Source organism: Barbus barbus (assembly GCF_936440315.1).
Source record: "Barbus barbus genome assembly, chromosome: 15".
NCBI classification, from domain to species: Eukaryota; Metazoa; Chordata; class Actinopteri; order Cypriniformes; family Cyprinidae; genus Barbus; species Barbus barbus.
This window is the reverse complement of record NC_136743.1, coordinates 16212658-16224352: the sequence shown is the minus strand read 5'-3', so window position 1 is coordinate 16224352 and position 11695 is coordinate 16212658. Positions and strand designations below refer to the sequence as shown.

Below are 11695 nucleotides of genomic sequence, written 5' to 3'. Positions count from 1 at the left end.
TTGGGTTGTTGTTGTTGCATTTTGAAACCATTTGCATAAATACCACAGCAGTCTGGAGATGATTAACTATTATCTGTTTTCTTTTCTCTAAGAAAGAAATATTTTGGTCTTGCTGCATCTGGCTGTGTAGTTGGAATCCCTTGATGCAAATATTGCACCGGTTACCGATTTTAAGAAAATTGAGGTAAACTGTCAGGGAATAATTTCAGCTGTTCACAGAATCATAAGAATGTACCCTGAAAACCAAATGTTATCACTCTAAACTTGATTTTTTGCTACTGAGACAAAGATATTAGAAAGTTTTTGCTCGTTTCTGTGAGAGGAAGTTGACAAACGAGACTTGGCAAATGTCACTATTAAAGGGGTATATTGGTAGTGGTGTAAATCTGGTGTATGAGGTTAGCAGCCAAAAAGATAGCACATATTTATAGAGCCACCACACAAATGATTCATGCAGTTGCCAAACTGAGGGGACTGTTCTGAATAATAAACTTCTGTCTGTCCGCAAACCAGAGTTTCTGGTTTTATGTTTTTTTTCTTTTGTTCATGTTTGCCACCCCTGTCTGTACAGCTTTATTTCAACAGCTATTTGATCGATCCCTTGTCAACTGTGTGTCTTAAAGGCATAGTTCACCCAAAAATAATTTAAATTTTTTTTTTTATTCACCCATGTTGTTCCAAACCTGTAGGATTGGCTTTCTTCTGCGGAACACAAAAGAATGTTGGTAACCAACAGTTTTAGTTGGCTTTAACATATTTTTATGGAAAAAAAGAAAAAAGTGTTCACAAAACATTAATAGGGATTTTTGAGGAACATTTTTAGGGTTAAAACAGTTTAATTAAATGAGAAAAACACTGGATGTTTAGTACTGGGGGGTACAGTTTGTGTTGGCTCTCATGTCTGCTCCGATATTTTGAGTGTACTGAAAGTTGTTGCTCCATGGATTAAAGTGTGTACTTTGGCCCAATCATTTCAAGGATAAAACACAGTTGTTTGCTAAATTAATCAATAAAAAAAAAAAATCTCAGATTGTTAATTTTGGTGTATTCACAGCAAGGCCAGACAAAAAAAACAATAGTTTAAAATTCTCTCATTTATTTAGCGTGTGGTGCATATCTGAGACCCCTGGTCCTGTGAATGTTCCTGTGTTTGTTAAGGGAAAGGAATGAGCCGACAAGTCTTTTCAACAAACCTGTATAGTAATTGGTAAACATTGGTAACTGAGGGATCCATTGCATCATAGAAAGTAAATAGACAGATGCACTTGTTTTTCACATGATGTGATCGCTGAATATTTAGCTCAAGCAAACAATAACAAAAACTGCCAGGGAGAAATAAACTCAAATACAACGAGCATGAACTAGCCCCAAGATTTTAAAGTCACTTCAGTATTTGCAGATCAATTTGTTTAAATCTTTTTCCAAATGTAAACTCAAATATCCAGGAGGTATATAAATATTGCAGCAGTGTTAAAACAGCATTTTGACACTTTAAGTGTAGATTCAAAACACATCTGATCCAAGAATATATATTGCATGCTTTATACCTCTCTTAAGTCTTTTTATGTAAAAGGAAATAGAGAAGCTTTATTCATTTGTATATTTAGTGAGCTGATGTAAAATATTATGGCCATGTAAAAAAAAAAACCTTCCTAAAATCTTGTTCAGTTTGTTATCAGCCAGTGTGTTTATCTTGGATCACTCACTTTGTAGTACACCAGTCCCCGATCCCATCTTTTACTGGTTTGTTCTGTTTGTTTAGGGGGAGGTTTGTTCAGATTGAGACCTTTAAAAGTGTGGACCAAACAAGTTACCGTCATTTCTTTATTTCTGACCCAGAGGAAGCCAAGGGACAGAGCTTGAGGTTTGTGCAAATCATGTCAGTTTTGCTTTTTTGATTATGCGTGCATGGGATAAAATGAATGTAAAACTAATAAAACATCAAAGTAATTGATTGTGTAGTATTTTAGTTTAATGAACTGGTTGTTTTTGTTTGCAGCTGTTGCAGTGGGTGAAGTTTAGCAGGCATGATGCAGGCTCTATGGGCTCTGTGGTTGTCTGCTTTTCCAGCTCTGCTGGGAGCTTCACCTTTGTTTTTGGAGAAGGAAAGCACTGGCTCCAGGATTTGTAAGCCTGCTCCGAAGTGGGAGATCGATGGCAAGATTCCGATGAAGGACCTTCTAGGAAATGTTGTCGTTGTTGCTCTTCTTAAAGCGAGCTGACAGTTCTGTCTCACGCAGGCTGCCAGGTGAGAAATCTTGTGCTGCTGTGTAATTTACTGGCTCATTCTTTAAAGTGATGCCTTTCCTAGTTAGAGATTTTTACAGTAAATATTTAACAAACAAGAAAAGAAACTGTAAGGTGCTATTAGAAATAGACCTAATACTGATATTTCTACACTTCTTAAAGGGACAGTTCACCCATAAATTAAATTTTTGTCATCATTTGCTCACCTTCATGTTGTTCCAAACCTGTATGTGTGTCATTCTTATATCGAATATATTTAGAATTTTCCGTGTTATTTCTTTCCCTACTATGGACGTCAATGGGGATCAACAACTGTTTGGTTCTTCAAAATATCTTCTTTTGTGTTCAACGTAAGAAAGAATCTCATACAGGTTTGGAACGACATAAGGGTGAATATATGATGACAAAATTTTGGGGTGAACTATTCCTTTAAATTTGTTTACTATACAAAATGTAACATTTACATTTAAAATTGCTTACTATACAAAATTGTAACAGGTTTAACATTTTCAGATTTTTGTCAACTGACAAAAGTAACAAAACAATAACGCACAGTACCGAGAATGGTGACTTTTACTTATGTTTTGTTCTAAAAAGGATAAAAAGGTTTTTTTTTTTGTTTGTTTGTTTTTTTTTTATTAATGGGATAGTTTATCTTTAAAATAAATAAAGGCATTGTACAAAAGATTATAAAATTCAAAATAATTAACTTGTGTATTTAAAGAGTAAAGACAAAATAATAGCCTTTATTTACATTTGTTTATATACATGTTTTCGTATTTAGTAAACATATAAAGTATATAAACGTTATCAAATATGTAATAAAAATAATATATAACAAATGTATATGAGGGACAGAAATGACAGCCAATTTGTAGAATGACCCTCTTGATTTAAACTGACTTAAACTGTTTTTATTTCTAGTATAATTTCAGGGTTTGTGCTGTTGTGTACAAATGATTTTGGTAAACTTCTCAGTCAGTTAAATCTGCTTGTGTTTTCTTCCTTTTGTTTCGGAAGGTTGGGAGACCTGCGTGACAAGCTGGCCCTTGGCAAGCTGACTAACATATCATTCCTGGTTGTCAATGAGCAGGATGCACAGTCCAGAGCCATGTACTGGGAGCTGAAGAGGAGGACGGCAGAGGGCATCCCTGTGTATCAGCAGAGCCCACTGCAAAAAGACGTCTGGGACATCTTAGAGGGAGACAAGGATGATTTCTTAGTTTATGACAGGTATGGGCTAAAATCCATCCAGTAATATGACCAGTCTGACTAGTTTATCTTTAGAGTCACGTGACTCTTTTGTACTCATATGAAGGTTCTCCAGAAAAAAATGAACATCTGAGATCTTTTTCTCAAGCATTATTTTCTGTATTCAATGTCATGGTCATTCTTTTGTATTTCCTTTCTGCACAGATGTGGACATCTCACCTTCCACATTGTCCTGCCCTTCAGTTTCCTTCGCAACCCTTATATAGAAGCTGCCATCAGGGCTACGTACCACAAAAGTATATGCAACTGCTCAGTGAGTGAAAATATTCAAGCTTCAGAAAGTGCTGCTTTTATGAAATGTTAAAAAGTGTTAATTTATTGAACCTCTCTTCCAGTTACATGCGAACTCCTCCATATCAGAAGGCTTCGAAAACAACAAAAACGATGCAAATGAGAAGACCAACCAGAAGACTAACAATACAGAGCCTGTAACTGTTGAGCATCATCACCAACAACATGAGCATCATCATCATCAGCATGTGCACCATCATCAAAATAAAAATAACAGCACAGGCGATTCAGATGTGACCAGCGTACCAAAGGAACCAATCTAGCATTCGCATTAAGATCATAGTCATCACAAAAGTTAGTTTTGTTTTTTTCCATAATTGTTGTATTTTGGTTTAAAAATGTACTCTTTTTTTTCTTTTTTTTTATCTATATGGAGCTGCTCTTGTGTCAGACCTTATAATGACCTTTAAGGGGGAATTCAGTTGGTTCTCATTGCTCTTAATGAAGTGTGCACTTTAAACCTGAGTCAGGGGTCTGCATACGGATGTTGAGCAGAAGAGTCATTTACACAAGGCTTCTGTTTTCCTCCTTCCTTTTAGGGAATATCTGAACGAGTGCTGAACGAAAGAGTTTGCTATTTGTATTATTTGTTAAATGCCTTGTATTTATGTGATTATATGATGTGTTAAGGATTTCATACCCAAATCGGTATTTCCCAATTTCATACCCAAACTCCTTTCATACCAATTTGGGTATGTATAAAAATAAATCTACTTCAGCATTTAATAGGCCTATACAGCATCTCCATGTATAATGTTTCCTGTCAAAACCTTCCTCTGCACTGCTGAATTTAGAAATTATTTGTTTGGTAAATACAGTGCCTATAAAAAGTCTTCATACCCCTTAATTTTTTTCATATTTTGTAATGTTGCTGCCTTATGTTAAACTGCTTTAAATTACTTTTTTCACATCAATCTACACTCTAGACACCATAATGGCAAAGCAAAAAAACAGGATTTCTTTGCAAATTTATTAAAAATAAAAACACTTAAATGATTCCATTGCATGAGTAATCATACCCTTATCTGGGACAGTTGAAATTTAGCTCTGGAGCTTCATATTGCTTGTAGATGTTACTGCACTTTGAGTGAAGTTATCCTGTGGCAAATTAAATTGAATGCGTATGATTTGGAAGGGCACACGCATCTTAATAAAAGGTCTAATAGCTGAAAATGCATATCAGAGCAAAAACCAAGCCCTGAGGTCAAACAAACTGCCTGTATAGCTCAGAGACATGATTGCATCAAACCACACATCTGGAGAAGAGTTTGGAAAAAAATTATACTGCATTGAAGTTTCACATGTAGTCTCCATTACCCTTAATGGAAGAAGTCTGGAACAACCAGAACTCTTCCTAGAGCTGGCCTCCTGGCCAAACTGAGCAATTGATGGAGAAGGGCTTTGGTTAGAGTGGTGACCAAGAACCTGATGGTCACTATAGTTGAACTCCATGATCGTATGTGGATATAGGAGAAACCAACCGATGGACAAACATCACTGCAACACTCCACCGATCTGGGCTTTATGCTGGTGTGGCCAGATGCAATCCTCTCCTCAGTGAAGACACATTAAAACACACTTGTAATTTGCAAAAAAAAAGCACCTAAAGGACCCTCAGACTCTGAGAAACGAGACTCTCTGGTTTGATGAACCTCGATTCCAAGCATCATGTTTGAAGGAAACCAGGCACTGCTAATCATCTGCAGAGTACCATCCCAAAAGTAAAGTGTGCTGGTAGTAGCCTCATGTTGTGGGGCTGTTTTTCAGTGGCAGGGACTGAGGGACTCGTCAGAGTAGAAGAAAAGCTCAATGCACCAAAATATTGAGATAGCCGTAATGAAAACCCAGTCCAGAGCATTCAGTACCTCAGACTGGGCAGAAGGTTCACTTTCCAACAGGACAATGGCCCTAAGCCACCAGCAAGAGTGACTTCTAGACAACTCTGGGAATGTTCTTGAGTGGTCTAGCCACAGCCTGGGCTTGAATGCAATCAAATATTTCTGGAGAAACCTGAAAATGTGCATCTGACCCCATCCAACCTGACAGAGCTTGAGACGTGAAAAGATGAGGAGAAGAATGGCAGATATTGGCCAAATTCTGATATGCAAAGCTTGTCATGTCATACCCAAAAAGACTTGAGGCTGTAAAGGTGCTTCAGCTACAGTGCCTATAGAAAGTCTTTATACCCCTTCATTTTTTTCACATTTTGTTATGTTGTGTTATTATGTCAAACTGCTTTAAATTACTTTTTTCCCCCATATAAATCTACACCCCACTCACCATAATGACAAAACAAAAAACGGATTTATCACAACTTTGCAAATTTATTAAAAAGGAAACACTGAAAAAATGGCATTGCACAGGTTTTCATACCCTTAACTCAAAACATTAAAGCACTTTGGCAACAATTACAGCCTCAGGTCTTTTTGGGTATGATGCAACAAGCTTTGCACATCTGCATTTGTTTTTTGTTTTTTTTGCCTTTTGTGCTTGGTTTCGCTCAGACATGAATAAGGAATTGAGGTTTATCAGACTAGAGAATCTTTTTTTTCATACTCAGAGTGTTATTTGAGTGTATTTTTGTAAATTCCAATCAGTTTCATGTATCTTTACTGAGGAGAAGCTTGACTTTGGTCACTTTGCCATCAAGCCCAGATTGGTGGAGTGTCGCAATGATGTTTGTCCTTCTGTAAGTTTCTCCATATAAGATCATGGAGCTCAACCAGAGTGACCATCAGTGTCTTGATCACCTCTCTAACAAAGACCCTTCTCCTTCGATTGCTCAGTTTGGCCAGGAGGCTAGATCTAGGAAGAGTCCTGATTGTTTCAAACTTCATCCATTAAGGATTATGGAGGCCAAATGATCCTGTGAACCTTCAACACAGCAGAATTTTTTTCTCTAGTCTTCCCCAGATCTCTCAACACAATCCTGTCTCTCAGCTCTGCAGGCCATTCCTTTGATCTCATGGCTTGGATGGCAGAGCAAAAACTATTTCAGCTGTTAAACTTTGTATGGTGTGTGCCTTTTCAAATCATGTCCAATCAACTGAATTTGCCACAGGTTAACTCCAGTCGGAGTATAGAAACATCTCAAAGACGATCTAGTGAAACTGGAATGCTTCTGATCTAAATTTCAAGTGTCAAAGCAAATGGTATGAAGATTCTTTCAGTGTTTCCTTTTTAATAAATAAAAAGGCTGCAACATAACAAAATGTGAAAAAAATGAAGGGGGTATGAAGACTTTATATAGGCACTGTAGCTACTGGATTTATGGTTGCATTTATTGTCATTAAGGTTGGACCAAGATGATCTATTCTAGAAGATGGAGCTGGCACTGACCCGGTAGACCTTGATCTGGATAGGGCTGATAGACCACCTTGGACCAGTAAAAAACAGCTACATGTTCCACAAAACTCACCATTAACTCATATCATGTATTTAGAAAATTTAACAGAGCATCACTTTTCAGAGAAGACAAACCCTACAGCCTGTAATAAGTGCATTAAATTGAGAGTAAACCTTTAAAAAATTCAGCCTATTAGTAAAATTATTTCTAAGTTTGAGAAGTCATTTGCAGGTTACTTTATAAAACTAGGCCTAAAACAGTAGCCTATTAATTAGGCTTAATTGATAGTGTCCTTAAAAAGCAACTGTTAAATAGCTAATACAGTGCAACACTCAAAATAGCTGATGGTAAAGAATATAGTTATCCAGGGGATTTTGGTAGGCCTAATCCGTCTTGGGGAGGATGCCATGTGTAAACTCCTTAACTCCTCATTCAGCCACTGATTTATGCTGAACGAGAGCTCTGTGTCGTAATTCCATTGATAACATCAAGTTTTCTCTGTCGTGGAACTAAAATAGCGATTATAATGGACATTTTTACCCAGTTACTCCACACCCGTTACACCTTTCATCGAACTCTCGCGCTATTTCCAAATGCAACCGATGGATGGCGCTGTTTGGGCATTACTGAATGAACATCAAGCGCAATGGTAAGGCATTTACGCTTACACTTATTTAAACCAACAGTTTCTCAAATATTGATAAACTGTTTAAAATAGGCTACTTTAGGGCTTAGTTTAGTTTGCTTGTTTCTGATTTTCTTTTTACAATATGTCCATACATTAACAAACACCGTTCTCTTTCATTATTAATTGCTAAGGTGTCTGTATCCCCGTCAACATGGCAAAGGCTCCAGATATTTCACCAATGGGTCCTAGAAAACGGAGGTATTTTTCCAGCAATTACATGGCTGATGTTCAACTTTAAATCTCCTATTGTTTTTATACGACATAAACTACAACAGCTGTAGACTACAACAGTTGTTATTTTATATATATATATATATATATATATACTTAGGCTAGCCTATATTCAGCGATACAAATAGCCTAGGTTGCATTTGACTAATTGGGCCTGACGAAAGCAGTATGAAAATACTTTTATAGACTACTACTATATCAGGAAATTTAACGAGCTTGAAGCAATTCGTTCATTCCCACAGACAAGAGGACAGATGGATGGCTTTTGGTTTATTCTCCGCTGCCTGTCGGTGGGATCTTCCTGTTTTACCTTGTCATCGTCTGGCTTGGTCCCAAACTGATGTCTTACAGAGAATCAGTCAACATCAAAGCACTCCTTATTATTTACAATTTTTCCATGGTGTTCCTTTCTGCTTATATGTTTTATGAGGTATGAGAACAAAAATATTAAATACTTAATTCCCATTCATTCATTCATTCATTCAGTCAGTCAGTCAGTCAGTCATTCATTCATTCATTCATGTTTTGCTTTTAGTTCACAGCATCCTCTTGGTTGGCAAATTACAGTTTGGTGTGTCAGCCTGTTGACTACTCTGAAACTCCATTGGCAATGAGGGTAAACACATTATTTTTATATAAATTATTAGTTTTTTCCCCAAAAAAAGTTCATATTTCTGCCAGATGAAGAATTATAATTACTGCTTTTATTCATTTTGTGCGATTTTACTGCCATGCAGATGGCCAGAGTGTGCTGGTGGTTTTACTTCTCCAAAGTCATTGAACTAACTGATACAGTAAGTGAATCTAGTCCTTTCATATCAGATTGTTTATGAATGTCTTATGATGTTTTATTACAAAAGTAAATGTCATTATCATCAGGTGTTCTTCATTTTGAGGAAGAAGAACAATCAACTGACCTTTTTGCATGTGTATCATCACGGCACCATGATTTTCAACTGGTGGGCAGGCGTCAAGTATGTTGCGGGAGGGCAGTGTAAGTGTTCGTACCTTGGAGTAAGACAGATTATTTCAATTACATGCAACAGTCAACTTGTTGTTAACAGTTGTTAACAAAAAAACAGTCAACTTGTTGTTACGATGTTATACTTTCTATCAAGAGACATATTTATCGGAAAGGTTGTGTCAAGTTTTTGAGTAGAGGTGAAGTTTAAAGAAATAATTCACACAAAAAAGTATAATTTACAAAAAAAAAGGTTTTCACCTCACCTCAGGCCATTCAAGATATAATTGAGTTTGTTTCTTAATCAGAATAGATTTTAAGAAATGTAGCATTATATCATTTGCTCATCAATGAATCCTCTGCAGTGAATGGGTGCCGTCAGAATAATAGTCCAAACCTCACCTAAAGTGAAAAGCTACATGTTTGTAATTGACAAATTCATTATTAATCCGTCATCGTTTTTGTCCTATGACACCAAAAGTCACCAACATATTTGAATATTTTAGAACTGCTTTGGACTGTTTTCCCTTGTAAACACTGCTTAATCTGTGCATATTTATCTCCTGGTTCAGACTAAATTAAATTCACTGGAAAAAGCAGTATTTTGGATAGAGCACTCCTATTTTAGCCGGAAGCAACGGTTTGAAGTTAAAAACTTCTTAATAATGAATTTATTACAAACACAGTTTTTTACTTCACAAGATGTTAAGGGATGGACTGGAGTCGTGTGGATTACTTGTGGATTATTGTGATGTTTTCATCAGCTGTTTGGACTCTCAATCTGATGGCACCCATTCACTGCAGAGGATGAATGAATGAATGAATAATGCATTTATATAGTGCTTTATTGTGTATTGCCGTACACCAAAAGCTCTTTACAATCATGTGGGGGGTCTTTCCTCAACCACCACCAGTGTGCAGCATCCACCTGGATCCGTTGGTGAGCAAGAGATGTAATGTTAACTTTCTCTAAATCTGTTCAACTGATCTATATCTTGGATTTCTGGATGAACTATTCCTAATCATTTTGTAACATAAACCATTAAGTTGAACAACTGGAGGTCCAAAAAGTCTGAGACCACATTTAAAATAAAATTTAAACCTAGTATTAAACTAGAAAAAAAGTTTCTATTGAAGCTTAAGATGGCGATTAGATCATGTCTAAATCATGCGGGAGACATTCATGTTAATTTTCACTAAAAATCATGCTGTAATTTTAGTATAATTTGTAATAAAATATTTTGGACCCCACTGTATTAACTAAGAATGTTTTCAGCTCCTAAATGTAATTCTCCATATTGGGGGTTGATTTAGATGCAGTAGCACTCTGACACCACTAGATGATGTATTGCTTCAGAAATAGACGATGAAAGTATTGTGAAATGCATGTGGTATTGTCTTTATGTTAGGCAACTGATAAAACATCTCATGGATGTTTGGTATTTTATTCAGAGCACCATATGTTCTGAAGTGTCAAGGCAGAGAATGATTTACTAAAGATGCTCTCTCTCCCTCAGCGTTCCTTATTGGCCTCATAAACTCTTTTGTTCATGTGGTGATGTATATGTACTATGGCCTGGCAGCATTGGGCCCCCAAATGCATAAGTACTTGTGGTGGAAGCACTACCTCACTTCGCTTCAGCTGGTGAGACTTTACATATGATTTTTTAAGGGAATAATAATTTAACATAAAGGCTCGGTCACTTTTGTATCACTGTCTTTCTTTGTCCCCCTCAGCTCCAGTTCTTCATTGTGGCTATTCACACTGCAGTCAACCTCTATGCTGACTGTGACTTTCCTGACTTCATGAATATTGTAGTGCTCGGCTATGCCTTCAGCCTGATCGCTTTGTTTAGTAACTTTTATTATCAGAACTACATTTCCAAGAAGACCAAGATGGCATGATAGCATGAAGATTTAAATATATATTATATACTATGACTGTATTAATAAAAAATTTGACTCATCCATTGATCCCCAATGTGGCGACTAAGACTGTCTTAATGACTCTGTTTAATCCTTTATCTCAGATCCATTTGTCTGTGTATACTCCCCTCCTCCATACAATCTCTACACTCCACCCCCCTCTGGTCATTAGGGATTGAGACCCTGCAACGCTCTAGTGATCTGGCCAAATTGAAATAAACCCGAGTCCACCTTCTGCTCCTCACTCACTTATTTATCTAATCTGCCACTGTGACACTTCATTTGTTTTACCACTCATTGGATCAGGTCAACCAATCACAGTGTTGCTGGGGGGAGTGGCTTATTTGGGGCTCTGCCTTCTCTACAGATGCCTTCTTCTACCAGGTCTTAAACCAATGCCTTTTTAAAATACCGTATGTTACCTCTAAAAAGCACTATATATACATTTGAAATTTAATACATAATAGTCAATACATTATTTAATAATACTGTGTGTGTGTGTGTGTGTGTGTGTGTGTGTGTGTGTGTGTGTGTGTGTGTGTTCAATTTCAATTTCTTTGAATTTCAGTTTAGTTTAATTCTACTTCATTGCATTTAAATTAAATTGCAATTCAGCATTGCATTTGCTTCCTCAGTTCAAAGTCAGTAATTGAATTGGAATTCAAAATGCATTCTTGAATCAATTCTGAATGGCACACAAGAGTGAACACCTGTCACGCTGGAAAATCAATGG

At 36.7% G+C, this 11695-nt stretch overlaps 2 protein-coding genes across 2 annotated transcripts; both read left to right on the top strand.

The window, feature by feature from the left end:
* The first annotated feature begins 1762 nt into the window (after positions 1 to 1762).
* Positions 1763 to 4643, top strand: selenop2 (selenoprotein P2). The gene is made up of 5 exons (XM_079435586.1): positions 1763 to 1864; positions 2000 to 2248; positions 3268 to 3480; positions 3664 to 3772; positions 3855 to 4643. The coding sequence occupies exons 2-5, from the start codon at positions 2028 to 2030 to the stop codon at positions 4071 to 4073; spliced, it is 762 nt and encodes a 253-aa protein (XP_079291712.1). The 5' UTR covers positions 1763 to 1864; positions 2000 to 2027; the 3' UTR covers positions 4074 to 4643.
* A 2943-nt stretch (positions 4644 to 7586) lies between these two features.
* LOC306881467 (very long chain fatty acid elongase 4-like) lies at positions 7587 to 11037 on the top strand. The gene is made up of 8 exons (XM_079435585.1): positions 7587 to 7805; positions 7976 to 8042; positions 8318 to 8505; positions 8611 to 8691; positions 8813 to 8869; positions 8955 to 9069; positions 10554 to 10681; positions 10774 to 11037. Exons 1-8 carry the CDS (start codon positions 7803 to 7805, stop codon positions 10939 to 10941), a joined length of 807 nt encoding a protein of 268 aa, XP_079291711.1. The 5' UTR covers positions 7587 to 7802; the 3' UTR covers positions 10942 to 11037.
* Positions 11038 to 11695: the final 658 nt, after the last annotated feature.

Bases quoted from the DNA above. Each gene is read 5' to 3' on its own strand.
- LOC306881467 (XM_079435585.1), top strand. The intron at 8,043-8,317 runs GTATTTTTCCAG...TCATTCCCACAG, and splicing joins ATGGGTCCTAGAAAACGGAG to ACAAGAGGACAGATGGATGG. The intron at 8,506-8,610 runs GTATGAGAACAA...TTTTGCTTTTAG, and splicing joins CTGCTTATATGTTTTATGAG to TTCACAGCATCCTCTTGGTT.